Source organism: Leopardus geoffroyi, chromosome B1, assembly GCF_018350155.1.
Source record: "Leopardus geoffroyi isolate Oge1 chromosome B1, O.geoffroyi_Oge1_pat1.0, whole genome shotgun sequence".
NCBI lineage: Eukaryota > Metazoa > Chordata > Mammalia > Carnivora > Felidae > Leopardus > Leopardus geoffroyi.
Window position 1 is genome coordinate 51531879 of NC_059327.1, and position 16457 is coordinate 51548335.

A 16457-nucleotide genomic window follows, 5' to 3' on the forward strand; every position below is an offset into this window, starting at 1 on the left:
ATGACCCAGCAATAGCGCTGCTAGGAATTTACCCAAGGGATACAGGAGTACTGATGCATAGGAGCACTTGTACCCCAATGTTTATAGCAGCACTCTCAACAATAGCCAAATTATGGAAAGAGCCTAAATGTCCATCAACTGATGAATGGATAAAGAAATTTTGGTTTATATACACAATGGAGTACTATAGGGCAATGAGAAAGAACGAAGTATGGCCCTTTGTAGCAACGTGGATGGAACTGGAGAGTGTGATGCTAAGTGAAATAAGCCATACAGAGAAAGACAGATACCATATGTTTTCACTCTTAAAAATTTTTTTTTTTTTTTCAACGTTTATTTATTTTTGGGACAGAAAGAGACAGAGCATGAACGGGGGAGGGGCAGAGAGAGAGGGAGACACAGAATCGGAAACAGGCTCCAGGCTCTGAGCCATCAGCCCAGAGCCTGATGCGGGGCTCGAACTCACGAACCGCGAGATCGTGACCTGGCTGAAGTCGGACGCTTAACCGACTGCGCCACCCAGGCGCCCCAATATGTTTTCACTCTTATGTGGATCCTGAGAAATTTAACAGAAACCCATGGGGGAGGGGAAGGAAAAAAAAAAAAAAAGAGGTTAGAGTGGAAGAGAGCCAAAGCATAAGATACTCTTAAAAACTGAGAACAAACTGAGGGTTGATGGGGGGTGGGAGGGAGGGGAGGGTGGGTGATGGGTATTGAGGAGGGCACCTTTTGGGATGAACACTGGGTGTTGTATGGAAACCAATTTGACAATAAATTTCATATATTGAAAAAAAAATAAATTAACAAAAAAGAAGGGTAATACAAGACAACGTTTGGAACCTCCTTGCTGGATAAATCTCCTAACCTACCTTCCCTCTCAAAACTGAAGAAAAGTACTTAAGAATACGAAATATATTTTTACTGAGATAATTTAAGTTAAAAAATAGGATTCGTATGTTAACAACTTAAAAAATATGCCTATGAAATGCGATTCTCAAGAGGATTTATTTCATAGTTCTGACTTCCACTTAGATCCAGAAAACTCCGTGTTCTGAGACACTTGGGAAAAATGGAAGCTGAAGATGTCTGGAGAAAACAGACTCGTGTGCTTCAAAGCAAATGGTCACCCTGTCTGCTATTTGCTGAAAACGTGCCTTATACTCAGGCTACCCATTTGTGATTAAAACCATTTAGAAGTTATTTCTGCAGCCCAATAAAATAATAATCATCACAGGGGCGCCTGGGAGGCTCAGTCAGTTAAGTGTCTGACTCTTGATTTTGGCTCAGGTCATGATCTCATGGTTGTGAGATGGAGCCCTGCCTCAGGATCTATGGTGACAGCATGGAGCCTCCTTGGGCTTCTCTCTCCCTCTCCTTCTGGCCCTCCTCCTGCTCATGCTCCTTCTCTCTCTCTCAGAAAATAATCATCACAGTCTACAGGCTTGCTCTATGGAAGTTGTGCTTTATCTTGCTGTGTGACTACCTTGGAATTCCAAAGAACGTCCCTTCAGCACCTCTGGCCTGTGGTCTTCCAGCTGCCCCTTCACCCCATTTGACCCAGATGCATTGTACTCTGCTTCCTACATAGCCATTTGCTTCCTCCTCCTACACACAATTCAGTATATTCTCCTGACACTCATTTTTATTAGTAAAAGAAGTGAAAGTTAATAAAAAAGAAAAAAAGACATATATATATATATATATATATATATATATATATATATATATATATACTTAAAAGATAGTTTCCTTTAGGTTTCATACATTCCCACTCCTTTCTGGAAGTACAGTTTCATAAACAAGATAGGACAAGAAGAGATAACTTGAGCATGTGTCTCCGTAAAGAAAACTGACTTTAAAAATCTTAGGTGTTTGGGGCACCTGGGTAGCTCAGTCGGTTAAGCATCTGACTCCTGATTTTGGCTCAGGTCATGATCTCATAGTTTATGAGATCAAGTCCCAAGTCAGCCCCCATGCTGACAGCGTGGAGCCTGCTTGAGATTCTCTCTCTCCCTCTGCCCCTCCCCTTCTCACACTCTCTCAAAAATATACTCTGAAATGCAAAAACTGTTTTATAAAAAATCTTGGGTGTTTTATTAGACTGGACCATAGCCTGAGATTCTAAATTCTGGGGGCCAAGATAAAACTGAGAAACTAGATCTCGGGCTCTGAACTCCTGAGAATTTTCTCTGTGGGGTGTGTGTGTGTGTGAGTATGTTTAAACAATTAGCAACACTGTTCAGAATTCTTAAGACTTAAAACCAAATGTTATGTATTTTGTCAATTTTAAGCATTTCAGGGCCATGGTTCATGTGTAACATGTAACCTGAGAGTTAGAATCAAGGGCAAAAGGTCATCAACCTGTGTGGGAGTTCTGGTTCCTACTACCCCAGAGCAATCTAGAAATCAGGTGGAGGACGCATATAGCCTACCCCACCCGCCACCCCTCCCAGCTATGCTCACAGGTCTGGCAGAGCGGGCCAACAGCAGCAAACTGCAAGAGTGACACAGGGAGTAGGAAGCTAGAAAGGGGGTACAAGAAAGTGGGGGAGCAAAGATAAGGAGAGAGCAGGGAAGAAAGAGTAAAAGGGGAAAAGGATGAAGAAAAGAAGGGAGAGATGAGGAGAAGAAAGTAAGCAGAAGAGGGCAAAGACGCTGGGAAAACAGTAGGCCTGGATCTCCAAACCTTTTTCACTTTGTGTCCCAAAGAGGGCGTGAGGGTGTCTGAAGCAAAGCCGCACAGAGAGAGCTTAACCAGCACACCGGGAGACTTGCCAGGGTGTGGGAAGAGAGAAGGATAAACACAACGAGGTGACACCTTTTAGTTTGAGCAGGATGGAAAGATACCTTTATTATATGTGTAATAATTATACTTTTAAGAACTTTCATAAGGCAGTCCCAATCTAGAGACTGCCTTCCAGAGGAAATTAATTTCATTACCTTATATTCTAAATATTTTTGAAACTCCTGATCATTACAAATAAGGCAGAGCCCACGACAGGGGACTATCCCCAAGCACGACCACATGGAAATAGATCTGACGGCCCACACTGGCTGAGGAACGGCTGAGGGGCATCCTGAGAGAATGGGAAGGTTACACTATCCTTAGAGTCTCAGTTCACTTCCTAAACTCTGACGTTCTGGGGAGAAGACCTCAGAACACATGGCCATCATCGCTCAGTGGAAGAGAGGGTATTAAAACAATTTCCCCATCAAAACCAAACTAAACCCAACAACGCTCTGATTTGGGAATGTAATCACATAATACCTGCTTGGCAAAAATGTATGGTTGGCTATAGAACAAAAAGAACTATCTGAATCTAAACTATTGCCTCTTAATCCTTTAATTAGACTAAATCCTTGAGAAGGAAGCAAAATTCATTGTTACTGAAGGAAATCAAGAGCAAATACAGACTGTGACATACCTACATACACATGTGCACACACACATAACTATGTGTTCAGATAAATATGAATAAACACTCATGCTGAAGGGCTCACAGTCTAAAAAGAAATTTATTTGTTTATGAGAGCCATGATTTGGAACATTAGAAAGTTCTCTGGATAAACGCTGGGAAAAACGTGGTGAGAGGGCGAGACTCAGCAACCCCTGGGCATGTCAAAGCCCTCTTGGGTGAACTCTGTTCTGACTTCAGGCCAAAGGTGTTTGCTCGTGGTGCCCTGACATCTGAGTGGCTGGAAGGCCCTGGCTCTGGAGAACTTATTTGGGACCTTTCTTCTTCTTCTTTTTCACTGGTATTTCATCTAATATAGCATCCACTGCTACCTCAACTTGCTTTTGTAGCTCTTTCTTTTGTTTCCTTTTTTTGGGCTTTGGGGCAATGTCCTGGTCATCAGGCGGCCACACACAATCCTCTCCATCCTCAGCAGAAACACCAGAATTCTCGTCCCAACAAGGGTCCCTGAGCTGCCATTCAACTTGGTCTCTCTTCTTCTTGGCCTTGGGTTCGGTGTAATTCTCCACATTTTTATCTTTTGCCTCCTTCTTTCTTTTCTTTCCCCTTTTTCTTTCCATTTGGGTCTCTGTGAGGTCAGGCCCTGCAGCTATGACCTGTGGCTTATTCTTTAGCTCTGCCATCCGCTTGGCAAAGTACTCCTGGATGGTGAAGGCACTGGTTGTTGTAGTGGAGGGTGCATTCCCATCTGGAGTGGCAGGGCTGGAATCATCCTAAGGTGGGGAAGAAAGTTAAAATCAGTTAGGCATCAGCTGGTTACTCCTCACAGCATCCTGGGGGCCTGCACACGGAGCTACTCTCACTCACCAGTAGACCAGGCTGAGTGCCTGGCTTCCCCCTCATCTCTCTCTCCCCGTTGGTAGAGCTGAACTGCAAAGCACAGAACGAGGCGGCCAGACACTGGTTGAAAGCTGTATTCGACCAGACAGAAGCTAACTTCATATGTTAGCTTCGTAAGTCACCTACCTGGAATTCTGAGTAAACAGCTCCTTAGCAACAATGTTATAAATGATGACTAAGTAACCAGAGTCTCCCTTAAAAAACATGGACACTGAAGTCCTCTAGCTTTGTGATTTTGTTGGACACCTATTTCAGCTCTGTTATCAATTAGACAAGTCTCTGTGCATTAGACCTAGAAACACAGATGACACATGCCTATGTTAACCCTTCCTATAACAGGAGCCCAACACCAACCGGAAGCTGGTGTGTCAGGAACACCTGTCTCCTCTGAAGGCAGAGGGTGGCCCTCCAGGAGAGGACACACCGTGACTGGAAGTGAAGGTGTTCCTTCCTCTTCTCAGAAAGAACAGGTTAGCATGAGGAGTCGTCTTTCCCTCGGCTGGGGGCGGAGAGAAGGGAGATGGCCCCATCCCTACGCTGACATGGATTAGATACTCATGGGTGTGTTAAGTCTTTTTTCCAAATGTGAAGAATTTACTCACTCATAACAGCTGGGATTAAGTGGGGTTTATATTTTAATTTTAAATAAATACATTCAGCTGTAAGGCTTTAGAAGTGAGAAAATTCCTAATAGGCTAGAATAAAAAATGAAATGTTGGTATCACCATATGGGTTGTGGCTGGCTGGCAGTAAGGCAATGAAAACATGTGAGAGGAAAGAAAGTACCTACAAGATAAAGAATATAAGGACTATGCTTTAAGTCATGTCAATATCTAGAACTGTGCCCACAGAAAATTTTAAAGTAATCAAGCCATTAAATAATAATGCTAAACTTAGGTTTCCATAATTACCTGGCTTCTTCCTTCATATTTACTTATTTTCACAGGAAGAGACTGGTTGTCTGACCCTTTCATGTTGGAAGGGTGGGTAAACGGTTTTCTGAATAAATCAGTTTGAAAACTAGCATTTTACAAATTATTCTGAACTTGGCAGGCAAAGTCCTGCCCATGCAGCGAACTTTATCACAAACCAACACATATAAACGGACTATGCATTTTCTTGATACAGAACTCAAAAACCAGCTCAGTGGAATTAACGTAGCATCCAGCAGAATTAATATTCCATCAACGAACAATTGGGCTTTGAGTGTCCACTACCCCAGGGAGCTCTCCAAAGGGTATCTCACCTTGTATCACAACGTATCCAATCAACACACACCTTATTTTACTCAAGACCCAAAACACAAAATTGTGTGGCCGATTTTCAAATTTTGAAATGTAAAATGCAGAACATATAGAATAAACCAACTAAGCCTTGGGAAGAAGTTCAAATGTTACCTATCAGCATTCAATTCTGGCTGCAATCCCATTGGGTAATTGTGCAAAAAAAATTAAAAATAGCTGCCCCAGGAGAAAAACACAAGGTCATTTGTCTTTTTATTTCTTAAATGTTGAAAAAGCTGAAGTTCTGCACAGCAGAACAAAAAGTCTTCTCAAGGTCTCCTGGTGTTAGCTAATCCGGGTTTAATGGACAAGAACGGTCTTGCCTTCCATTTAAGGGCACACAACCACACCCAGACAGTAGATAGTCTGTGAAGGTGGCCCGTTTATGTAAAACAGATCTCATTTAGTTTCATGGCATTAAAAGGAGTTTATCTTATGTGGGCCAACTCTTCTGTGTCTGAGGAACTCAAATTTAAATTATATCTTATGGCTCCTTACCTTGCTCACCTATTTATTACCTCCTGAATTCCTGCTGTTAACAGTTAAATCACAGAACTAGCTGCTGGTATTAATCACACTTTTAACTATTAGGAAATATAAGACTATTTTTGAGTCACTTGTTGAATTCAGCAGGCCTTTCTAATCCCAGAAAATAACTATGCTCATAATTAACTCCTTATGGTGATAAGGATTTTAATAACCATGGGCTACTGCACACCAAGCTTAGCAGGGCATGGAGACAAGCAAGAGGTGCCAGCACCCAAATCCGATTTATCTCAAAGAAAGTGTAGGCAAAACAAAGACTTGATGAAGGGAGCCATTTAAGGCCAAGGGCAGCCACCCTCCCACACTACAGGAATGTATCTGTTTTAAAAACCATGGTAACAGCAGGAATCAGCTGCAGATCTGAATTCCTGTAGGAGCAGTGCCCAGGATTCATACTTCATAAGTCCATATTTTATGATTTTATAAATTATAAACCTAGTTTTACTAGAGTGATTGTAATCCCAGTTTCTACATTCTTGTCCGTGAATATGAAAAATGTACAGCTTTTCAAGAAAACAAGGACTTTTCATATTTTGTCTCTACGTCAAAGTAAGTACCGAAAAAAGCAAGAGTTACTTTCTAGTTGTTTGAAATACAAACAATTTGCACCTTTCCACATTTCCATTAAACACACAATACAACCTCAAAAAAAAAAAAAAAAAAAAATCTGTAATACCAAATGTCACTTTAACTACTTTGTAAACTTTGAGAATGCACCAGTTTGCTAACAATGTTCTAAAAACGAGTAAAATAAATTTACAAATAGGTTGAAAACTTCCAGTTCCATATTAAACACTACCAAAGGAGATATGGTTAGCTAGTCACCTTAGTAAACATTTGATTCAAGCTTTGGGTTCAGAAACTTTTTTGTTTTTTTTAAAATTCTAATTCTTTCTGTTAACTAATGGAGGTCCTCAGGTAAATCCCATAACCTCTCTAGGCTTCAATTACCTATTATCAAGCCAAAGAAGTAGGTCAAACAAAGTAACTTCATCTTTTTTTTTTTTTTTTTTAAGATTTACTTTTCAGCGAGAGAGAGGGGGGGGGAGGGGCAGAGAGAGAGGGAGACCGAGAATCCAAAGCAGGCCCCAGGCTCTGAGCTGTCAGCACAGAGCCAGACGGGGGGCTCGAACTCATGGACCACGAGATCATGACCTCAGCTGAAGTCGGATGCTTAACTGACTGAGCCACCCAGGCGCCCCAAAATGAGGTAACTTCTAAGGTCCCCTGAAGGCCTAAAATTTCCTGATCTCTGAAGAGACACTTGTGGCTGGCCACTTCTCTATGATATAAGAGAGGAGAGAAGGCTCAGTGAGACAGTATACAAGCAGGCCGATCAACTCTGTTCATTGAAAACTACCACCCCACTGCTAAGCCAAGCAGTGAGACCAATCTACCTACAGTCTACCTGTGGAAACTTTTTTATACCACTTGTAAGAACGCATGTAGCAGAAGAGCAGATCCAGTAAGACCATTCAGAAGAGGTGAAAGAGCCAAATACTGTTTTGTACTGAACAGCTGTTTAGAATTTGCTTAAAAGAACGGACACTATATAGAGGCTCAAATCAATAAAAACAAAAACTGGAGGATGCATCTATTTTACACCTACATCCTAGAAATCATCCCAAATTCAAAGGAAGGTAGTAAAAATCTAAAACTTTAAAAAATAATAAGCTCTCATTTTGTACTTAACAATTTTGAAGGTTCTCTTTTTCTAGACCTTGGTTTGAAAATCTCCACTGATCTTTCACATACCCTAACCTTGTGTTCTCCAAAGGCACAGCAAGGGAAATGCTAATGATTTTACCCGACTAGAATAAAAAATGTGGTGGGCTTCTGTAATGAATAACCTGGCAACCTCTCCCTTGGCTTTTATGCCTCCACAATCCAGGATTCTTTAAGTCCCGGCTTGAGAACGGCATGTGCAAGAAGAAATGCGGGCTTTCGCTGGGGTCCAGTGACACATGCAGGTGGGAGAGTCGTATGTGTTGGAGCTGGGCTCTGACATGGGCACCCCTAGCCTTTGTGCCGACCATGACCGGTCAGTTCACAAGATTCCACACTCAGCCAGGGCAGGCACGTGTCCAGTGTAGCTGTGCATGCCCAGGACTTAAGATGAATAAGCTTTTCAAAGAAAGAGGTCTGTGAATGAGGAGGGGAAATGGTAATGGTAATGGAATTAATAAAACAGTTTAAAACACCTCTTCCTAAATCTGTAATCTACCCACTGTACTACCTTCTTTTTTTGTCAGTCAGAAAGGCCCAAGGTACATTTAGAGACTTTAAATATTTTTGATGTATTTTAGAAACTACTCTTGTGTTGCTCTAAAAACTGTTTCATGAGTTAATACTGTCTGTTCCCAGAAAGCCTCAGTGTTCTCCTTTCTTTCAGAGCATAGAAGAGTATGTGTTGAAAAAACATTTGATAATCAGTCTTCCCAAATGATAGCTAGGGACTTAATTTCTACCCAATTAATAAATACTCTGTGGGTGAGAACTCAGGAGGACCTGTTTCTCACTTCACAGAACCTCAATGGGTTCAAGCTAGAAAAACCGTGTGGGAACACTCCATGCAATCACATACGGCAACTTTCCCCAAAGTGGCCATACCTGGGGGTACTGAAGGAAGCAGCTATCATTTCTTGGATGCCTTCAACATGCCAGTCACTTATTATCATAAGTCATCTCATGTGACCCTCAAAGCAACCCGAGGAGAGGCATTCTCTCTATTTTACAGAGGCAGAAATGGACACTCAAAACACTTAACCGTGCAGTAGATCTTGTGGCAGGAACTGGCAGCAGGGGAATTCAGCCCCAAGACTGCCAGACACAAAGCCCTTTCTCTTTCCACTCGGCATCCTAACTTTTAGCCTGTCACACAGACTCACTTGTCACTGTTCCTCTCCTTCAGAAATCATCCTAAAACTGAAATATACGTTCGTTGGTCATATAACCCATGGACTCAGCTTTGATGAGGGCAGAAATTAACTGATGCAAAGCTTCAGTGTAGAAAAAAATGTCACCAGAAATAGACACTACTTTCGAAACAGAACAAAGACTCTTGTCTAGTTTGCAATTTATAAAAATAAAAAATAGCCCAAAGCCAGGTTGAAGAGTTTTTTAATTAGTCACATTAGGATGTAAATTCACTTAGCAAAGTGTGAGTGTTTTGAAGCAGGAAGTAAAAGCCAAGTCCAACCTTCCACCTAAGGCAAGACTCCCTCCTGGACAAATGTCTTACAACCTCCACCTGGACACTTCGAATGCAGACAGCAATCACTTGGTGAGGCAGGCGGCCCCTCCTACTGTTGACTTGCTTTGTCTGTTTTCTCTCAGCAACATTTAGATCAAGTGGTTCAAGACTGCATACTGTGTGCCAATTACACCGAATTACCAGTTCCCAATTACCACTGGCAGTTCCGAACAAAACAGTTTTTGTTTTGGCGGTTCTAAATTACCACTGGGATTAGGGACGGTGGGGCAGAATGGATGCAAAGGAAACAAGACCTTGCAGAGGGAGATTCTGAAGACATCAATTATAATATAACGCAACCATCTCAGGTGCCTGGAAGATGCCCCAAGCTATGCATGTCAACTTTTCTCAAATGTCTACAGAATTATGAGTTTGTTCTTTGTTTCTCTTAAGTATTTCTCTCTAGAGGCTCTGCAGCTTAATGAGCTATGTGCTCAAGCACTTCTGGGTTCATAATCTGTGCCTTTCAAACATGTGTACTAAACTGGATTAACAGCAGAATGCCCAAATAAAGAGTATTCTCTTTATTGCTCTCAGAAGAATGTTGTTAGTCTCTTGCAGGGCAGGAAAACAAAGCAGTCTGGATTGAAGATTCAGTTAGGTGTTTGGGGGCAAATATAAAATCTTAACTCATGGTAGCCGACTAGTCCAGGGGTGAGGTTTCAAAGGCAAAAGCCTTTCAGCTCACCAGCCTTTCTCATATGTCACTGCTGATCTTAAGTGATAAGATGACTGAAGGCTTTTGATTTCCACGTTAAAACACAGAGAGCATGCTGCAACAGTAATCCTTCAATGAACTTTCCTCATTGAAAGAAAAAGTAGACATCCAGAGCTCAAGAGTAATGGATTTAGCCACTGGAGTTATTAGCTCTGATAGCTATTGCCTGTGATGAACTCACGTTCACTTTCAGTCTCATCTGTCTGTCCTCAGCTTGTGTTGGATTAGTCTGTGAAAAGTTAAGACAGCTTGGCAAGTGAGTGGTTTGAAAGAACATTTTGTATCTTTTCCAAGTTTTCACCAGGACAGTTCTGACAAACACAAATTATGTCTTGATCTACTCTTGGGTTGTCGAAATTGCATCCATTCATTTTGGACAGGTATAAATTCATGAAGTAGTTTCATCACTTGTCAAGATGAAAGTCCTGCCAGAATGTGTATGCACTAAACCCTCTGCCAATGGAGGGGGCAGGGTGGGCTGATGCAGTCACTCGGTATGTGGGCCGATGATGTCCTCGCAGATTTTTTACACATAGTCAGGTGCACCACCTTCTTCTTCTTCTTTTTTTTAAGTTTATTTATTTATTTTGAGAGAGAGAGAGAGAGAGAGAGAGAGAGAGAGAGAGGCAGAGACAGAGAAAGAGAGTGGAGGAGGGCCAGAAAGAGAGGGAGAGGGAGAATCCCAAGCAGGCTCTGCACTGTCAGCAAGGAGCCTGATGTGGTGCTCGAACACGCAAACTGTGAGATCATGACCTGAGCTGGAACCAAGAGTCGGACGCTTAGCCGACTAAGCCACCCGGGCACCCAGGTGCATCACCTTCTTGAAGACCAAGTGCAAAACTGCCTCTTTCAACAAGCCCGATCCCTTGTGGAACATCCTGTCTTGTTTACTGTCTGTGACTAGCAATTAATTAATGACTTCTGTTTTCTGATTTTGTGTATTTGCTTTGTAAGCATCTTCCCAAGGAAATGTTAAGTTCCTTGAGGGCAAAGACCATTATTATTTCATTTATATTCAGCACACATACTCTCTAATAAGGAACAACTGCATGGTGAGTGCTCAAGGAAAGCACACAAAACACCAGCCTACAAGGCTTGAAAGATACCCCCCACTGCCACCCACTGAGCCATAAGCTTTGTATTTGTTGGTACCGATATGTCCGCATGCCAAGCAGGCCTAATGACTAGAAGGTGCTTGGAAGAGTAGGAAGGAGACAGTTAGCATTTTGCAGTGTATATTCTTTCCATCCAGATGAAACCATTCCCTTCTCATCAGATGCCACCAGGCCTTCTGGTGCACACTGCTTCTCTAACTACTGCAAGGTACAGTGAGTGCCCTTCAGAGTGATCAGCCAATTACTTCCTGTGGCCCTTAGTGCTGTGGAGGAGCTCGGTCAACCAATCCACACACTTCTCTGGTCTATTACTACACGTTTCCATAGTCACCTCCCAGTTGGAAAAAAAAAAAAATAGGTCCTATTGTATGAGAACCGTCACATGCACTCTGTGCACTGGGTGAACACAGCAACAAAACCACATGCATGGGCTGAACTGTTTTTGTAAAAGAAAAAGTTGGACAGCAAGAAAGTTCTCGGGCATATCAGAGGCAAAGGTAGGGGCTTATTCTGAGAAGACAAATAGCTGGATGAAAGTTCCACTAGAAGCCCCTGGTAGCAAGCTGTTAAGGTACAGGTATGTTGTATCTTGAGCAGAAAATACAACCTGGGAAAGCCTCTGATTCTAGGGAGTCAACTAAATGGGTCTGTCTCTAAAGGGTAAGCTAAGCAGTGGTCCATACTGTTAGATAGAAAGCAAGAAGTGTGCCACCACACTGGCATTTCTTTTGCTTTCTAGGTACCTTTTTGGTTTCCGTATAATTGGAAACATTCAGTGTTTTACTGACAAAGAGCTGTTTGCACTCACAAAAGGTTTATTGAAGTGTGAAATTCTGTGTGTTTTTTTTTTTTTTTAAGATCTCCATCACTCACTCTGGAGTTAGGCTAAACATACCAAGTCTCAGCTGTAACCAGTCTTAGGGAATCTACCTGGGAAACACAATTGTTTTTAGTATTAGAAAGCATCACAAGGGTTAAAAACAAATGTAAAACTCCACCTGATTGAAGAGAAGTTTTGATTAAAAGTTGGGGTAAAAATAAAAAATATAATGGGGCACTTGGGTGGCTCAATTGGTTGAGTGTCTGACTCTTGATTTCGGCTCTGGTCATGATCTCAGGGTCATAGGATCGAGCCTCATGTTGGGCTCTGTGCTGTCAAGCCTGCTTGAGATTTCCTCTCTCTCTCCCTCTGCCCCTCTACGCTGCTCGTGTTCGTTCTCTCTCTCTCTCTCTCTCTCTCTCTCTCTCGGGGTGGAGGGGAGGTTTTTACATTTTATTTTTTAAATTTATTTTTGAGAGAGACAGCATGAGTGGGGGAGGGGAGGGGGAGGAGAGGGAGAGAGAGAGAGAAAATCCCACGCAGACTCCATACTGTCAGCACAGAGCCCAATGTAGAGCTCGAACTCATGAACCATGAGATCATGACCTGAGCTGAAATCTATAGAGTCAGATGCTTAACCGACTGAGCCACCCAGATGCTCCAGTTTTTACATTTTAAATTGGGGGGAAAATCAAAAGAATATGTCATGACATGTAAAAATTATGTGAATTTCAAATATCAGTGTCTATAAATAAAGTTTTGAATTTCATCAGTAAAATATCTGTAGAAGTGTGTTTTCTCTCTAGTATATAAATAAACATAGATGCTAAGTAAATATGTGCTGAACAAAGAAATGAATAAATTTATCATAAAATATGATCTGCTGTTTGGAAATGTTGGATAATTTTGAAGTATACACACACACATACACATACAGACTCATATACATACACATATATATGGAACTGGGGGGCTTTGGATTTGATGGGAGTTTTCAATCTCTTGTCTCCTGCTAACTTCCTGAATTAATGCTAGTGAATGGTGGAGAGGCTGCTAACTGCTGTCTGACTTCAAGTAGCAAAGGATGGTAGACAAGGAGAAAGTCTGGTGATGAAGTGACCAGATATCAAAGAGAACTTTCAACACCCTATAAGCCTATAGATAACTTCCTAATAATTAGGCATCAGAACTTTGCTTGGAATTTACAAACTCCAACAAATAAACTGGACATCTCAGAGAAGATAATGGGGAACTGGAGGGGACAAAATATCTCACTATGTACTGGACAACTGTAGAGCAATACAAATAACGCCAAATTCCTCATATGAAGGCCAATGCTAACAAAGCTGTTCATTTCTTTTTTTTTTTTTTCCAGTTGCCTTGTCAGCTGCTCAAATTACCATTCATTAAGAAAAGCCAACATAAACATGTTTTAAAAGGATGGTTCTCTATGGCAACAACTTCTCAAGTAACTGACATCAAAACTATTGACAAGAGTCATACAGCCTCTGGGGAAAAAGAGGGGAAAGAAAAAAGGAGCAGGTTTCCTGCCTCCCTGAAAGGTCCTAAGGCTTGGAAAGTTGCAGTGACTCATGTGACAACATTTCACAACATACTGGCCCTTATAAGATAAACGAGGCTCCTCCAAAGCTAGAAATGATCAATGTGACATAAGCACCAACTTCTTTGAATGAAATCTAAAAATAATCCAAATTGACTACATTTTATAATTCTAGGTCAACTGGTTCTCTTCGTTGCTCCCTGGAGGCAGGACAAATAGTTTTATCCACAGTTGAAGGCTAGTATCTGAATCTCAAAGAACAGAAGCAGAGGCTAACAGAGAATGTCTCTTCCATCTTTACTCCACACAAGACTTCAAAGTTGCTAAGGAATCATGAAAACTCAAATTTAGGCCCCTTATTATAGAAAGAATAGCATTTTTTGAAGAATTCAGAGAACCTAGTATTTTGAAACTAGGATTAGAACAGAAATAGTTATCTGGAATACTCAAGATTATTTTAAAGAGAGAGGTAAATTAATTTAGGTAAGTGAAATCATTAAAAAAAAAAAGCCCTGGGGCGCCTGGGTGGCTCAGTCAGTTGGGCGTCTGACTTCAGCTCAGGTCATGATCTCATAGTGAGTTCGAGTCCCACATCAGGCTCTGTGCTGACAGCTCAGAGCCTGGAGCCTGCTTTGGATTCTGTGTCTCCCTCTCTCTCTGCCCCTCCCCTGCTCATGCTCTGTTTCTCTCTCTCTCAAAAATAAATAAAAACATTAAAAAAAATAATTAAAAATAAAAAAAAGCCCCTTCTTCAATTCTTGCATATTATATCAGATTAATCTTTATATATATATTTTTAATGTTTATTTATTCTCAAGAGAGAGACAGACGAGACAGAGTGTGAGCAGGGGAGGGTCAGAGAGAGAGGGAGACACAGAATCTGAAGCAGGCTCCAGGCTCTGAGCCATCAGCTCAGAGTCTGACGCGGGGCTTGAACTCACAGACTGTGAGGTCATGACCTGAGCCAAAGTCAGACGCTTAACTGACTGAGCCACCCAGGCGCCTCTATATACTCTTTTTAATTGACCAGAAATCAAAATAACAATGAAAAACATTTAAAAATACTTTTTAGGAGTAAATTTGGTTGGACAAAATAATTCTGTGTTTAAAGGATATTTAAGTTAGTAAGAGTACATTAAATAAAATTCTGAACTCACTGAGTCATGTAATAAAAGTAAATTACACAAGAATAAGATCTTAAAAAGGCTCAGGTCTAAACATTTGGTCCATCCAATCCCACATGAACATTCACCAGGCAGCTACTATTTACCTGACTGGGACTGGTCCCTTAGGGACTGACCCTTTAAGGAGGTCCCTTAGGAGCTCCTGTTCTAAGGGAGACAGACTATAAAACAATAATAATAATACTGGTAATAATAATAATAATAATACCTGAATAGATCTCATGTAAGTAATCTTATCACAATAACAATGAAAATTAAAATAAAAAAATACATTGGGAGAATTTATTTTTAGAATAAAGAGAAACTAAATGGTAAGAAAACCAACTATGAAACTCGGTTCAACAAACCCATAACCAATTAAATTGAGATCATAATTCTAAAGAGCTCATAAAAAAACATTACTATTAAAAATATAATCCTCATATTATTATACATATTAAATACACAATCTCTTAGTTTTATACAAGCTATAATAATTTTTACTTGATAAAGAAAAATGATACTATATTAAAAGTTTAAGCAAAAAGAACAAGTAAAGCTGCCTTCCTACCTGCTCAGAATCCAGAAAGGTTCTGTAAAGACCTGCTTCTTGTTTGAGGCCCCTAACTGGCTTCATCTCTCTAGAAAGTCAATGCCCTATATCACAGTGCTTCTCAGACTATCGGGGTTCATGAAGGGCCATTTATTTTTCTTTTTAAAATCTCCAATCCATTGTGGACCAAGATTTTTGCAACATACTAAGTAAAATAAAATAAAATAGTATGAAATACTAGGAAACTGACATTCTAAAAAGACATAAAAAACCAAAATTCCAATTTATAGAAGTTAATATCAAGGAATATAAAAGTTCCTAAATGTTTACTCTAATTTCTGTCCTTGTCCTGGGCTGGTCTGTGGACCATCCTTTGAGTGGTGGTTGTATACAGTATTAGCTACCAAAGGAACAAAAAGAAAGGTGCTGAATTCAATGTAGTACAAGTGGCAATCACCTGAGTGTCAAAAAAACCTGACTCACATCTGACAGAATATGTGATCTTGGATAAGTTATTGGCCTTTCTGGGCCTCAAAGTGAACTTTGTGCAAAGCAAGGAAGTAGGGCTACTCAATGACTTTTCTCAAACACGGTTTTGCTCTGTGTGATACTCTTTAAATGCAATCTTAAACAGGGGCCAATATGTAACGCATCAGAATTGTGGTGGAGGTGGGGCTAGGGGGACCCAAAGCTCATGTCCTAAGCCTACTGTGCCCTTGTAAGGCCCCTGAGGCATCTCTGAGGAACTCCTAGAGCTCTATGAATAAAGGTGCAAAAATGGCAGCTATGTTTTTTAAGGTCCATTACAATTCTAACACTGTAATGTGTAGTCTTGATAATTTCACAGCTCAGAGTCAGGAGACGAAGAAGCTTTCAAGAATAAAATCAAGCTTCTCTCTCTCTCTGTGTCTCTCTCTCAAAAATAAATAAACATTAAAAAAAGGGGCAGGGGGGACATTGTCTGGATGGCTTAGTTGGATAAGCGTCCGACTCTTGATTTCGGCTCTGGTTATGATCTCACAGTTTGTGGGATCAAGACCTGCGTGGGGCTCTGCACTGATAGCGTGAGGCCTGCTTGAGATTCTTTGTCTCTCAAAAATAAATAAACAAACAAACAAACAAACATTAA

General features: G+C 41.0%; 1 protein-coding gene across 4 annotated transcripts in view; it reads right to left on the reverse strand.

The window, feature by feature from the left end:
- Positions 1-3497: 3497 nt before the first annotated feature.
- Positions 3498-16457, reverse strand: part of PINX1 (PIN2 (TERF1) interacting telomerase inhibitor 1) — an 87712-nt gene continuing 74752 nt past the window's right edge. For all 4 annotated transcript variants that reach the window (XM_045462184.1, XM_045462196.1, XM_045462217.1 and 1 more), the window contains one exon: positions 3498-4189. In XM_045462184.1, coding sequence (XP_045318140.1) covers positions 3722-4189 — 468 coding nt within the window. In that variant the 3' untranslated portion in view covers positions 3498-3721. The remainder of the gene's footprint in view (positions 4190-16457) is intronic.